A 16,269-nucleotide genomic window follows, 5' to 3' on the forward strand; every position below is an offset into this window, starting at 1 on the left:
AAATAATTATGTTTTTAACGTTGACCTAGGACCCAATTTTTTGATGTAGATTTCTTTTAGTTTGTTATAAATTGAGATGTTTATCTTTACATGTAAAGGGTAATTTACCAAGAAAATTGTTTCAGCTTTAAATAAATATCGAAAGTCTAGATGAACAATCTATTGATTGGATCAATCAGACCACATTATTAGTTAGAAAATGTAATATTTTTGTACAAAATGGTGGTTTTTATTTCCTTTTTTCATATTTAATTCATCAAGCTATAAAAAGATGAATTTTTTAGGACAAAATCTTTGTCTCATTTTGAATTTGGTCGTCGAGTATTATTGTGTCTGATTAAATATCTAGAGTAATAAATCAATTAAATTTTATATCTTTTATACAAAGGTTTGCCCAAATAAAATTTCTGTATTTACTATACCAATATGAATATGACTAGTGAGCTTTGTTTTGGGAGAACGACAGGTTTTAGTCCATTTTTTGGGAATTTGGTGTGCACATTTTGACACCACCTTACGTTTTTTGACATCCCTCTTTCGAGTGGGTGTATTAAAGACAAAAAGAGATTTTTTGTGTGAAGGGAATAGATTTAACCCCCCCCCCCCATAAAAAGGGCATCCCTTAATTGGTAAATATATATAAGGGGTGTATCCAACCCCCCTTAATTTTGGCAGGAATGTGGAAACACACCACTTCCGCGCGCCTCTGATCATATACTTGTTTGTTAAAAATTTAATTATTCATTTTAATGTAAGGTTGCGTGATTTTAAATGAGAATAGTTCTTTTTTGCATAGTATTATAAACAGCTTTCTGCGGGTATAAAATGTACAAATATGAAATTTAAACCAGTTTTTTAAGCCCCGAGATGCCGAAGGCACGGGCTAAAAAATGGTTTTAATCTTATGATTGTACATTTTTATATTCGTAGAAAGCTGGATATAATACGATGCTAGACATAATTTTTTCGTATGGATGAGAACCGGTTCCTATCCACCGGATTCGAATGAATACGAGAAAAAATATCATTTCATGTTTTAGTTGAGAAATCCAATGGAGAACTTTACGTATGCGACTGTCAAGGGGTCCAGTGTTGATATGTACTTCAGGAGACAGGTACAGTTTTTGTCATTGGTAGCAGAGATCAAGAACAACATTTTTTTATTTGTATTCATTTTAAAATCTCAAAACGTTTTTTTGAGTTGCTTTTTAAAGGACTTAGACAACTAGATTAATATAACTTTTGAATAAAATGAAATATTAAGTAAAAAATTACAAAATCTGGCAAAATGTTAATTTTGTTCTAGAAGCGATTTCTCTCAATTAGAAGGATCGGAGCAACCAATTTGTTAAAATTAAATCTTTTTTGTATTTAGGTTGAGTTGTCCAACATGTACAGGACAATGGAGGGAAAACATTTCCTTAATCCAGAGCTTGCCATAGACGCTGTTAGAAATGGGTAAGTTTATTTCCATATTAATCTAAGTAGTCACGTGCTGACTTATTTATGACTTTTTGTCAATCAAATACCATAATACTGATATAAAAAAGCCTTTTTGGCATTAACTAACACTATATTTTGTTCTTCTAAAAATAGAATTGTATTTTATTTTTAATCCTACAAATTTATATTACTTTAATCCTGTATGCATAACTGATTATAGGACCTGCCGACGGTCCACGTACAGTTTTCCCCACTAAGAAATGAATTTCCTAGTGAACGAACAACAAAAAAAAACTAAAGTCAACCGACTCAACATGTTATTTTATCTTTCTCTTTTGGCTAAAAGAATAATAACATGCTCATTTTTCCAAGAATTTACCAATTTTTGGAAAATAATTTCTTACGTTGTAGCGAGATCTATAGAATAGCACATCCATTAAATTTAAAGCGAATTTAATCAATAATATGCAAGGAACTTTAAGGATAAGACAATGGACGATAAATTGATATACATACATCCCCAATGATGATATACAAAATTACCTCTTCTGTAGGTTTTTGGCTGTAAAGTTTTGAAACTCCTAGATTAAAACAACGAATCTAAATTGATTAAAAGTATCCAAAGTTTTGAAGTCTATTAAATAAAAACTTTGGGTACCAATGTGATTTACAGTCAAATACCCCATTTTATTTTCCATTTTGTTGAGTTGCTACGTTTTTAACAATATTTTTCAAAAATTTCTGTAAGAAAATATTTTGAGACACATTTCATTTCAACTTTTTCCTTGACAAATTAGTTTTAGAGTAACTTTGTCAGCTAATAAGATAATTTGACAACAAACAAGGAAAATTTCAACTCTAAGGAGCGCAGCAACAGTATTGATGAATATTTTAGATTAAAATATATAGTTAGGTTTGTTTCAGTAATTTAAATATAGAATTCTTACATTTTGTGTCTAAAATGCAAAGTTTGAACGAAAATAATGTATTCAAGAAATATCAAAGTATACTTTTCCTCAAAGAGGATATCGAACTCTGCCCTCGTTGTGCTAAGCCTCAAGGCCGCTCGGTTTTTCCAAATGTGCGCAGTTTGTTGCAATACGGAAGAGCTGCTTAAGTGGGGTAGCTTTGTGCGGTTGAGATCGTCCTAATGTGGGTTGGCTGCTACTGCAGTTTTGGCTCTCATATCATGCTTAGAATGAACATTGACATTACTATGATTTTATATAGTTATTAATTCTATTTCAGTTCATTGAAGGCTTTCATTTGGGACAGCTCAAGATTAGAATATGAAGCTGCTAGGTAAGGTTTTAATTGCGCAGTTACTTTATAACTAAAAATGTCTTAACGTACAGGGTTTAACCGCTGTTTCACTCTACGAATAATCGTTCTTGCACTTAAAAGCCGGTATCATATGTACATCATGTTTTTTATGCCTTTTGTTTTGCTAGCGGATACGCCCCTAGAGGCCCCTAGTGGCACTTTAAATGTTTTTCTTGTATTCATTCGAATCCGGTGGATAGGAACCGGTTCTCATCCATACGAAAAAACCATGTCTAGCATCGTATTATATCCAGCTTTCTACGAATATAAAAATATACAATCATAAGATTAAAACTAGTTTTTTAGCCGGTGCCTTCGGCACCTCGGGGCTAAAAAAAACTAGTTTTAATCTTATAATTATACATTCTATATCCGCGGAAAGCTATTTATAATACGATGCGAGAAATAACTATTCTTTATTTCAAATATTTGACTTGAGAAATCGTTTGCATTGAAGTCTCTACGCAAAATCGAGAATATTTTTTAAAATTTCGATTTTTTGTGTCCTCTTGGGAGGGTGGTGGTACCCTCCCCCAAAATAGGTATAAACCTTCCTGGGACCTACCTAAGGAGAACCCGAATGGTTCAGCGGTTAGCGAGATCCTTCAGTAAAAACAGACAAACAAACAGACAGACAAACAGAAAAACAAACATCCTTTTACTTTTTTATGTATTAGCATATAAATTATTAATATTTTCGGATTAAATAATGTACTAAAAATGGATATTTTTCGTTTTGATTATGTAAATTAGTTCTAATTAAAATGAAAATATAATCTATTATAACTATGAAATAAAAAGTGAAAATTATATTTCCTTCATTAGCACAAAAATGCTTTTTAAGTTAGGGTTTTCATTTTAACGTAAAAAGGCTATATTATAAAAGCTTATAAATGGTATATTATTGTTCTTTTTTCGTGATTTACCTTTTTTTTACCTTTGCTTACTAAATCTGTTTCTTTTAGAGATTGTAATCTGATAACGGCTGGAGAACTGTTTGGTCGCTCAGGATATGGCGTTGGCCTACAGAAAGGATCTCCATGGGCTGATAGAATCACCCTCGCCATCTTGGACTTTCATGAAAGTAAGTTTTAGTCATGGAGGAGGGGCACATTCGTTGCCTAAAAACTTTGAGGAATTTTAGTTAATCTTTATTAGTTTAGCTGGACAAAGTATCTCAAAAATCAGCCATGTGACGTCATAAAAATAAGGAATTATCTATCTCTTTTTTAGGGATTTTCTTTTCCACTTATCCTATCATCTCCCTCATTTTTATGACGTCATGTAGCTGATTTTTGAGTGACTTATCCCCCTACATTGAAATTTTCCAATCAATTTACAGATATAGAGTATTTGCGCTTTTGAAAAAAAACTTTATTAGTTAGTAAAAAAGAAAAGTATTAAAAGTTTAAAACTAAACATTTATTTTGATGTCATCTTGTGAAAGGATGAAATATGAATAGAAAGAAAACTTTAAACTCAAACATTCATCAAATATATATTTTTTTAAAGCGAAGCTTTTCTTCATACTGTCCGATACTGTCTGGCCTTTCGATTTCAAATCATTTAAAAAGATGTTTTGAAAAGTTTCATCAAGCAAAACTGTAATTGTAAAATAATTATCAGAGGGCCAATACCAGGAATAAGGTATAACCAACAAGCGAAATAAATCTAAAATAATATATGGGGGGGGGGGGGGTGGCAGATGTAAAGATCTTTAATTATACTATGTGTTGACCCCCAATGCAGCTGAAAATTACATATGATTTAGTGATTTTTTTCCGAATTAATTTCGTGGCTGGTATATGCTTGGTCAATATGCCTAGTGTAAATATGTTAAAAATCAGTTGCTTATGGAATTACAGAATTTGGAATTTCTTCTCATTTAATGTTTTATTGTATTTTCTGGGATGATTTGACACTTTGTTACCTACATTAAAACGACTAAACGTCCTATTGATTTCCATTTTCCTGTTTTATAATTGTAACCGGTCGTTGTGACTTGTGTCTAATTTTCATATTTTATATTTATGAATATTGTTATTCTTGATAGTTCAAGTTTTAGGTTTTCAACAAAAACTAAAGAAAACAAGGATGACAACATCCATAAAAGAAAAGCACTGAAACGGTAGGACAAACGGACATTAACACTTGTATAGTGTCTAAACTAAATTATCAGAATATAAAAGTATAACAGTCGAAGCAAAATTGTAAGTAAATTTGTTGAAAAACTTCTTGATACAGGATAATGTTTATTGAGTTTATGGACATACTTAAATTTTTAGGATTTGATTATAGAGTTGCTTCGCTTAAAATATTGTTCTTTGTTGTCCCAGGAATCAATATACCAAAAATCAGATCAAACGGATAATTAGATCACATAAAAATTTGCTGTTAAAAAATTAGAAAAATCAACATGTTTAAAATGGACGTACGGACATTCTGGTAATGATTATAGAGTTGCTACGCTTTCTAAATCGTACCTAACTACTACAGGAATCATCTTGCAAAGTTTGAAATCGATAGGACAATTCTAACATACCTAAATTAACGAATAAAAGCTATCTATCTCGGACGGACGTACAGACGGACAGACCGACCCTAATTATAGAAAAGCTTCGCTTTAAAAAATCATAAACTTTAGTTTCATATATTCAAAGGAGTTTTTATTTTATTTATTATTATAGTTTCTTGTTCTTTCACATATCAAATTAAATTCATTGATATGGTCCTCGAGACCTCTGAAACAATAATCTCCAACAAGTTTGTCTTTGTGTTTATACGTCACATTTTTTTTATAGGATTAAGCTCCTAATTTGAGAACCATATTGGTAAGGCGATAAGCGAGATCCTTCGGTACACACAGACAGACAGACAGACACACTATGAGAGATCTTATTATTTTAGTATAAGGATTATAAATATTAAATATGCGGCTTTTCATTTTTTAAGCCAGTCGCTCTAATTGCAGTAATTGGAAGTCCATTTGCTAAACGTATGTGTGCATGTTTCTTTGGATTTTCAAGGTAATTTGCCTATATACAGAAATATATTCAGAAAATAGTTTCTACACGTTCTAATAGGTTTGAATGTCTGCTCAAGAAGGGACAGTGATCTATTTGAATAAATTACAAATTTTTGAAAACGACGCTTTTCTATAATTAGGGTCGGTCCGTGCGGAACTGTTAATTCTTTCGTCAATATAGACATGTTAAAATTGTCCCATGATTTCAAACATTGCATTTCTAGAAAACTGATTCCTAGGACAACATAGAACAATGTTTGTCCTCGCATTTCTGAGCTCCGATTTTATGGCTGTTGTCATCCTTGTTTATTTAAGGTGGCTACATGGAGAGTTTGGATAACAAATGGATTCTGAATTCTGACAAGGACAAAAGTTGTAATGAGAAGGATAACAACTCACCTGCCACACTCGGGCTGGAGAATATGAGAGGAGTTTTCATACTGGTAAGATAACTTCAATTTTTTTAGTATAAAGGGATAAGATAATGACCGATAAAGTGATGTACAATGTACATCCCTAATGATGATACACAAAATTATCCCTTATTTTAATGAATCCGCCAATCGAAATTCACTACAGTCCCCAAAGTTGTTAAGAAAACAAATAAGAAAACATTTTTGTAAAATATTTGGGACTAGTGTAATAAACAGCCCATTGTCCCTTCCCTCTCTGTATAATATACGTTTATGTCCACATGTTTATTAATCAAGTTATTGGGGAACTTTTTTCTTCAGTGCTGTTATAGAAAAAGACCACTGAAAAATGACATTGGTTGTCGGTAGTGCGATTTACTTAGCAACTATTAGAAATATATGGCTAAAATTATAAATATACAATGGCGATCTTATTTTGTGTTTATTTTTTGTCCAGCTGTCCATAGTGTTATTGGAAAAATAAGAGAAAATATGATTTACTTAGCAGCTAAATGAGTTATATAGCTGAAACATTATGTAAATTACAGACTTAAATTGCATGAAATTAAGAGTTATCTGATTATTTTACTGATTAATAAAATCTAAGATAGATTTTATAATCGTACAAAAAATGTATGTAATCTAAGTGAAGATAATCATATTAAATAAAAAGAGAGAAATTTCCGAATAAATGTTCTTTTACATTTCTTTTTGATTTTTTCTATCTGTAATCTTATTTTGGGTAATTGTGGATAAAAAAAGAAATATCATTTCTGGAACATTCATTCGTTTTCAGAACGTATTTTTGGCTGTTAGTCTCTTTGTAGTAGTGTTAGTATTGAATGGCGTGCGTAGAGTTTTGCATAGGATTGCATTTCTTCAAGCTTAAGGGGGACACAATAAAAACTGTCCCGAATTTGTATTAATTTTGAGGAACACGACTCCAGTGACGTCATATTTTTCTTTCCCGAAAAAGGGAAGGGAGGAAGAAAATCTCTTCAAAAGAGATGGGGAAAACCCCCTTTTCTCCCATCTCTTTTTTCTTCCCCCCTTCCCTTTTTTTTCCCCCTTCCCTTTTTCGGGAAAGAAAAATATGACGTAACTGGAGTCGTGTTCCTCAAAATTAATACAAATTCGGGACAGTTTTTATTGTGTCTTAAGGGGTGATAAAAGGGAATGGCAGTCCTCCCAATTTAATTTTTGTTGAACCCCACCATACATCCCCCTTCTACACGCCTATAATGGAATATAGAAAAAAATTAAATGCATGGAAACAATAAGAAATGGGACCAAAAAAAGGACGTGAAGCAACAATGACGTCCAGCTTACAGACAAATGGACAGACGGACATATATTTAGGATCTTAGAAAAGTTTTTCAACCAACAATTACAATGTACAAAAGATAGATGATGGACATGGAGAAATCAGATTGGGAAATAAAAATCACTTTTTTCTTCTTCAATATCGATAGGACAGAAATAGGAGAAAACAATGAATATACTGGGGCTTTCCCTCATTGCCTTGCGAGCACAGAATCCAACTCTCAGTCTTATCCTTGAAAATTTTTAAAATAATTGCTGGGTAGATTTTTTCCTCTATGCCTAACTCATGCTTAAGGTCGTAATCCTGAAGGGCCTTTTTTGCGTTTCCCTTGCCCTGCAAGGCTACCCTGTACCTAATATAACCTAACCTAAGGTAAAACACCACCACAGAAAATTCTCCTCCCCTTTATTTTCAATTTATTTCAACTGGAGAGGGGGGCCGGGGGGGGGGGGGTTGGCTGTTTTAGCCCAGTACTTTAAGGGAAGCCACCGTAATATTTTATACAGATATTTAATTTTTTCATTTCCGTTGAAACATATATTCTAACTGAAGTCGGAAAAGTGCAAAAAATCTTGAATTTTCTTAGTTTGTCGATATGTTCAAATTCAGCTATTTTTATGACTCTTTAAATGCTTTCACGCAATGAAAAAGATTGCAAGCCATTAGAGAGAAAAAAAGATTTAGATAAATATTTAGAAGAACAAAATAACTTTATTTGTCAATGAGCTGAATCAATATAATATATTTAGATGGTCCATCTGACCTCAAAATGGAAATTCTAATAATGCAAGTAACTCATTATGTAAATGAAACGAAAAAAAACTGTTCTATTTCACACAGTGGTCCTCAAGGCAAAAGAAGTTTGACAAAACCCACCAGAAAAACGGACTATATGGCCATCAAATATACCCATTGGGTGGCCAGGAACTACTCTTTTTCATAAAATGGAATAAATCCCAAGAAGGAACAGCTATGATTTTATGAAAAACAGTTCCTGGCTCCCAATGGGTATATATTTGATGGCCATATAGTCCGTTTTTCTGGTGGGTTTTGTCAAACTTCTTTTGCCTTGAGGACCACTGTGTTCACTAAAATCTGTACTCTGTCTAATCAATCATATTACCAGGTTGTTCCTCCATTGTTTTCCTATTGGCAGATTTAGAGAGTGTGTGAATGGATGTATCTTTCATACATTATACATCCATTATAAAGAGAGAAACAAACTATGAAGAAATCCAGAGAGAGAGAGAGAGAGAGAGGGGACAATGAGCTGTTTTTAAACTAGTCCTCAAAGTTTAATAATAACTTTTCTTATTAATTGGCTTAACAACTTTGGGGACTTAAGTGAATTCTAATTGGTTGTATCATTAAGTAGAATGTTCAAACATTTCAAAACCTAATTTTAATCTACAGAAAGGGTAATTTTGTGTAATATCATTGGCTATGTACATCAATTTATTGCCAATTGTCCTATCCTTTTAGATCCCTGTAAGAAATCCAATTACAAAAGTGTTTAGTACATAAATAAGCATCCTAAAATGCTAAAAAAAATCCTTTTCTTCCTTTATATTAGTAAGTTCAAGTGGAACAAGAAAAAAATATTAATTTGGACCTAAAAAACATAAAGCAATTTGACTTTATATGTTAAATTTTATCTTTTTGTTTCTAATGTTTTAAATGACACTTTTTGGAACAATTAATTGCTTTTTAGAATATCTTCATAGTTTATATTTTCCTCTTTTTTTAGCTATAGTATACTTACTTATATAGATCATAATAGGTAGTTATGCCATACGAACAATCATAGTCATCAAACTTTTATTTTATTTAAGAAACCATACAGTTAGAAATCTTTCTCAACCTAATTTAAAAGAAAAAGTCTACTTTATCATTCCGAAATATATTTCAAGTAAAATTTACTCATCAGAAGTGAATCAAGCAATATTAGCTTGGTCGTTTTATTTTATTTAGTGAAAAACACTTATTTTATTTCGATCTTTTTTAAATATAATTTTTAACAACGATTTTCTATCTGTAAGGAGTAAAACTTTACTTATGAAAATCTTTCAGTAAATTTGAAAGATAAAATAGGAAAAGTTAAAAGTTTTGAATTTGAGAAAAATATTTGTTTGATAAAACTGTGGGAGAGAATTGAATTATTCATGTTTTGAATATACAGGATGTTAAGACTGAATTGTCACAAAATTTTAAGTTAATCAAAAATGAAACAAACATTAACAATGCATTTAACACTCAAAATTAAGTCTTAAGTTAATGAAATATTTATCTCATCGTATTATAACAGCCTTCCGCAGATGTAAAATGTACAATTATACAAGTCTAAAACCAATTTTTTTAGCCCCAAGATGCCGAGACACGGGCTAAAATTACTGGTTTTAATCTGATGATTGTACATATCTATATTCATAGAAAACTGGATATAATATGGGAAAAATAAATTTTGAATCTACTTAAAGAAAGGGTGCTTTTTAAGGACTTGCATACATTTTATGGCCATGTGTATTATCAGTTCTCTAGTTCTTAGTAGTTGGTTGCTATCGTGTAATTTTTTTTTTTTTTTTGGGGGGGGGGACACCCTGTTTATTTGCATTGTTTAATATTATACACAAACATATAACTAAACCCAACACAGAGGAAAATATATGTAATTTACTTTTTTTCCAGGATAAATTTAAGTAATATTATAGCATTTTTATTGTGTCCGTCTGTAAAACTATTTTTTAGATTGTCGACTGCATTTTTATGCAAATATTCCCTACACCAGTTAGCCTTTAGTAAATCCTTTATTTGGTAGCAACTCAATAATCGTTACCAGAAAGTCCGTTTGTCAATATTAAATACGTTGTTTTTTTACTTAAAAATGATTTTTAGAATACTGATTCCGACGAAGCCCAATCTTTACCACTTTTAATTCCTGTGACGTCATAAAATGAGGTAGACGAGAGGAGAAGTGGAAAAGAAAACCCCTAAAAAAGAGATGGAGAATATGGCGTCAAAAGTGGTGGAAAAAAGTGGTACAGATTAGGCTTCGTCCTGATTTCTATTGCCACAAAGTACAATGTTATAAGCAAAGCATATCTAAAATCAGGTCCTAAAAATGTAAGAATGAAAAAGTTTAAAAGTTTACTTTTGTTTAGACTTATGCATCAATATTCTGCTTATTCAGTTCTTACAATCTACAAGTGTTAACGTTTGTTTGTCATACCGTTTTAGAGCTTCGCTTTAATTGATGTTGTCATCCTTGTTTTTCTAGGTTGCTGCTGGCATAGTGTTTGGAAGTGGACTCATCCTAATAGAAATTATCTACCACAAGCACAAGATGAGGAAAGTGAAGAGATCCCAGGCAGCCAAGGTGGCCATCTCCAGGTGGAAGGGGACTGTAGAGGTTAGTGTTTATTTACCTAGCTATATATCCATCCAACTAACATCTATCCATGTACTTGTTGTATATCTTTTTATGTTTCTGTTCATCCAAACTTCTTAATTTGTATTTACATATATGTATATCTGTATCTCTGTCTATCGTTCTAACTATCTTTATATATATTTGTCTATCTAACACAACCTGTCTGTATATCTACATATTTATTTGTCTATCTATCCAATTAACTAATTTCTATCTGCCCGTCTATCTATCTATCCAACTACATATCTATCTATGTACTTGTATATCTCTCTATGTACTTATCAATCAATCTCACTCACTTTCTGTCTATTAAATTTTCTATTTTTCTATATGTCTGTCTTATAAATCGTTTTAACTATCTTTTTGTCTATACAACTATATATCTGTCTATCTATCTATCTATCCAATCATTCAATTTCTATCTGTTTATCTGTCTATCTATCCAATTATCTAATTTTTTATCTGTCGTTCTATCTATTTAAATGGCTTTTTTCCTTACTGTCAACCTTTCTATCTATCTTTTGTTTTTTAATAATCTTCTTATCTATTTATTTTTGGCAATACAATTTTATTACTTAAAATACTATTATTATTAGTAATTCAATAGTAATTCAATAGTAATCTATTCATCTATCTACTTGTAACTCTTTTCGGCTTTTTATTAAATTTCCACACTAACACACACCACATAGACAGACATACACACACACCATACACACACCACACACACACACTCACAGACACACTTACACACACACACACATACACACACACATACACACACACATACACACACACAGACACACTCACACACACACTCACACACACACACTCACTGTTCAAACTCACTCTAACTCTCATTTTCTCTTAAATAGAAGAAACAAATAACTTTTCAAGACATTTTGGAAACACAAACTTGTTGTTTTTACAAATTGTTGGAGAAAAGGAAACTAAGTTTTTTTTCTTCAAATTATTCAAAGAAAAATTTAAACTTTTCTTTTTATTATTTGACAACAAGTTTGCTTAGTTTTTTTTAAACATTATGTAAGTATAATTGTATAACTTATTTCTACTTTAATTTATTTTTTAGTAGCGAAGCTACTCTTTAATCCACACTGTATCTCCGTTCGTCAGGATCAGCCAGTCAGTCCATAACGCTATGGGCATTACGCAAATGTGATTTTTCTTCAGCTATCTATTACAGATTAATGAACATAAGCTCTTTAAGTCACTTTGTCCGTCCATCCATTAATTTTTTGTGCTTCGCTATTTATTGATGTTGTCACCCTTGTTTTATTTTTGCAGAGAAGAAGAACATTAAAGGAGAAGCAATACAAGAAGGAACCTCTGAAAGCTAATGGTTCAAGGTAGCATTTTCTGAATCTCTTTATAGTGCCTATAAAAAAACTGACGTCATTCTATACAAATGATTAATGATAGGCCAATAATCTGACTAAATTACCAATGATAGGCCATTATGACATCATTATTTATAGGTAATACAAAAAGCTTCAATATGTATAGAATGTTAAAAATATTATTTCATTGTACTACTGCGTGCTTCAATAGTTTCTTATTGATAGAGAAAATAATGCATATTTTTTACAGCCAAAAATTTGACGTTTTTTTTGGGTGCTATCCCATGTTAAGTTTTAATGGCTTTTCTAAAATTACTTGTTAATAGTATTTTTTCTCACTTATTTCATATTTTGTAGTTCGACAGGGAAGCCAAAGTTGAGTTCATTATCCCTATCATTTGAGAACCTGACACGGGGCTGTGGAGAGTCCTCACAGTGGCACAAAGTTACCCACCTCGTCAGACCAAGAAGCACTGCATCAGGTTATTATTTTTAGCATCTATGATACTTTGACCGATTAGGTTAAATGTTGTTTTCTAGTATAAATTATCTTCCAAGCTGTCATTTTATTCTTATAACAGAATCTGTGTCTGTGCCACTAATCTTAAGCTTAATTTGAGTTTTAAAGCAATTTTCTTGCCACCTGCATTTTAAAAAGCTATACATTTAAAAAATGTATTCTATTAGCTATTATATTTATTTAAACCATCACCATCTTTAAAAAATAAATGTTTTCTTCTTTAGTTTAAAAATGATTGTGTCTTACTTTCAGGTTTATGCCATTCGCCATCTACGCCACGATTTCTACGCAGCTTACCAAGTACAGAGTTTCGGCGGTTAGCAGCAGAAAATGCGGCAACTGCGCCTTGCCCAGCATCGCCAATAACACCTCTTTCTGTAGATTTTAGCAAGAAAAGAAGAAGGTACAATTATTAGCAGAGTCAAATGCTTTTCTAAAGTCAGACCTACAAAATCTGATAAAACCAATAAAATCCGTAACCCTATAATATAGAGTAGTATATAACATTTTATACTTATAAATATATGTAAATCTCGCTTAAATCGCAGTGAGTAACCTTTTCTAATAATAATTTTTATCTACGTATGCTTAATTTTTTTTCTTTTGTCGAAGTTTTTGGTTTACGTTTACTTTACCAACCAATTCGGTATTTATTCTATAAAATCATTGAGACATTTTGCAATATTCAAAAAAACAAAAACATAAAGAAGCTGTAATGAAAATAAATAGGAAATTATCTTTTATTTATTTATCTCTTGGGGCACATAATACTTCCCCCAAATGTAATTTAAACCTGTAATTTTCATTTTCACAGTCACACTTGAATAATAAAAATGACAGAATGTCTTTATGTTTGTCTATCGTTTGAGATCTAGCTGTTTATTTGTTTGATTTGTTCGTTCCGTTAAGAAATGCATTAGACCTGAGTTAAATTCTTAAAAAAAATTTTTGCTCACTGCCTCACTAAAATTAGTGAGGCTCGCTAAATTTTTGTGTGTGAAAATTCCTATATTTTTTTTGCGATTTTGGAGGATTTTTCACAATTTTTTTTAGCGAGCCTCACTAATTTTAGTGAGGCAGTGAGCCAAAAAGTTTTTTAAGAATCCACCTCTGTTCAGACATATATATAAGAGGAAAAATCGGTTAAACAAATTTTTACCTTTTTATGATATTGTTAAAAATTCTGAACAGCTTAAAAAATCCCATTAATACCTACTTTGATTTTTTTAGTATATTAATTAGCTATTAAGAATATATATTTTGTTTCAGACGACCTATGAGTCCAGACCTGTTACAGCGGTGTAGCCCGGAGCGAGACAAGGTGACAGCAGGCAACGTCAGCGGTGGCGAGCGCCGCAGCAATGATTTTTCAGACTATGCGCCAATATCAACCGAAGGATGGATTCCTCCGGTCGACAACATCCCGGCCCCACCTCCGCCCCCACGCAGGAGGTTGAAGAGTGTTTCACATTCCGCCTACATTGCCTCGTCAATGGGACAGGGCGGCGGCTGTGCCGGTTCTTCCAGCCGCATCGAAAGCAGCTGCCACATAGGCAGCAGCAAGACGCTTGACCGCGAACGAGATCGTGACCGCAGTGGCTATTCGGCGCGGACTAGCTCAAATAGTTATATTGGCATGTCGGCGACCAGCGGCATCGGTGGAAGTAGCACGGCTAACTTAATTGGCGGCAGTGAGGTGCTCTGCGGGTCCAGCGGTCATTCCATGGGCACTAGTGTCGGGGGGAGTGGAGTGATAATGACGAGCACCGGGGGAAGTGGGTATATTAGCAAGGGGAGCAGTACAAACTCTCCGCCTCCCCCGGCTCCGCCCCCACCGGCATATACAAAATATCAGACTAGCAGATATTCTATAAGAAAAGAGATTGTGTAGTTATTATTAATAGTTAATATTATTACAAATTCTAAAAATATGCACAAACTTCAATTTAAATTGAATTATATGATTATTGTGTAAATTTTTCCATTACAAAAATATTTAATTATTATTTTAGTTATTGAAAGTTACCATTTTATTTCCATAAAGTATATTAAATGGTTAAATAAATGTGGGTACTACAAATTTCATGTAAATTAAATGATGTAAGGTTACTTCATGGTCCGATTATGTACATACAGTACATATTTGGCAAATGGTTTACTTATTAAAATATTGATACAAAACAAAGAGATTTTAAAACCTAAATAGTATTTCAACTCAGGTATCTAAAGAGATAAGACAATGGCTGATAGATTGGTGTAAACACATCCCCCATGATGATACAAAAAAATAATCCTTACACCCACCCACCACCCACTTCTCCTTTTTCTCCCCTTCTTACCCACAATGGGCTGTTGGTAACACTAGTCTCCAAAGTTTTTAATGAGTTTTGATTAGTTGATTCATTAAGTTGAGTGTCCAAACGATGTGCATTAATTTATCAGCCATTGTCTTATCCCTTGAGATCCCTGACTTCTTGGTCTGCTTTTTTTTTATCATTTTAGCCTCCTTTTTGTTTAGTTCATCACCAAATCATTGACATGACCAAAGCACTTGTTATAGATGTTGCATTTCATGAGTCTCACAAAAACAAACATGTACAATTATGTCTATAGTAGCGAATCTATTGCTGGCTAACAGAATTTTATAGGTTTACTAAATAATAAATTAATAAGCCATGGCAGACTTTTTAGATCTTGGTTCCATTGTCTGGCGATAAAAAACGCGACAGGACAGACTTCTGCAAATCAGTTACAGCGCCATTAATTTTAGAAAACGATAACATATTCATTTTATACCACTAGTTAATTGGCTCATAGACTCATGGGTTTGACAGGGGGGGGGGGGGTTGGAATTAAAAATACCTTAAACCCACCAAAAGACAATAATAAAGTTTCCCCCAAAAGTACAACCAATTTAAACCTACAATTTCTGAAATTTTCAGATTGGATAAAAAACCTTACTAATTGAAATATAATATAGGATAAAAATACTTTTAAAAGTTAAGGCTTTAAGATTTTCATACAATATCTAAGCGAAGTAACAAAAAATCAAGCAATTCACATTATTTATTATTTAAGCTTGATGAGTTTAGGTTACATATAAAAACAAAGATAATTTTTGAAAATTTAAAAATAATCACGAAACCTTTCTAATGTAAATTATTTTTGAAATGTATATAATAATTTTAATATGATATGATTTTGTTATTTGTTATCTATTGTAGATGTAGAATTACAATACTGTATTTGTTATAAAGTATAAATTCTTTTAATATGATTTCTTATCAGTAAGATGTGTATATAGGTTGTTAATGTACTAACTACTAATCATTAATAGTTATTTCTCGTATCGTATTATAAACGGCTTTCCGCGGATATAGAAAGTACAATTATGAGATTAAAACTAGTTTTTTTAGCCCCGAGGTGCCGAAGGCAC

General features: G+C 32.1%; 1 protein-coding gene across 1 annotated transcript in view; it reads left to right on the top strand.

The window, feature by feature from the left end:
• Positions 1–14,762, top strand: part of Nmdar1 (glutamate ionotropic receptor NMDA type subunit 1) — a 72,168-nt gene extending 57,406 nt beyond the window's left edge. The window contains exons 28-37 of the mRNA XM_080161772.1: positions 1,041–1,115; positions 1,376–1,458; positions 2,692–2,745; positions 3,732–3,850; positions 6,107–6,234; positions 10,803–10,934; positions 12,261–12,322; positions 12,671–12,795; positions 13,086–13,236; positions 14,103–14,762. Coding sequence (XP_080017898.1) covers positions 1,041–1,115; positions 1,376–1,458; positions 2,692–2,745; positions 3,732–3,850; positions 6,107–6,234; positions 10,803–10,934; positions 12,261–12,322; positions 12,671–12,795; positions 13,086–13,236; positions 14,103–14,724 — 1,551 coding nt within the window. The 3' untranslated portion in view covers positions 14,725–14,762. The remainder of the gene's footprint in view (positions 1–1,040; positions 1,116–1,375; positions 1,459–2,691; positions 2,746–3,731; positions 3,851–6,106; positions 6,235–10,802; positions 10,935–12,260; positions 12,323–12,670; positions 12,796–13,085; positions 13,237–14,102) is intronic.
• The last annotated feature ends 1,507 nt before the right edge of the window (positions 14,763–16,269 follow it).

The sequence above is a fragment of the Acartia tonsa genome, chromosome 5 (genome assembly GCF_053477335.1).
Source record: "Acartia tonsa isolate MP-2025a chromosome 5, ASM5347733v1, whole genome shotgun sequence".
Taxonomy (NCBI): Eukaryota; Metazoa; Arthropoda; class Copepoda; order Calanoida; family Acartiidae; genus Acartia; species Acartia tonsa.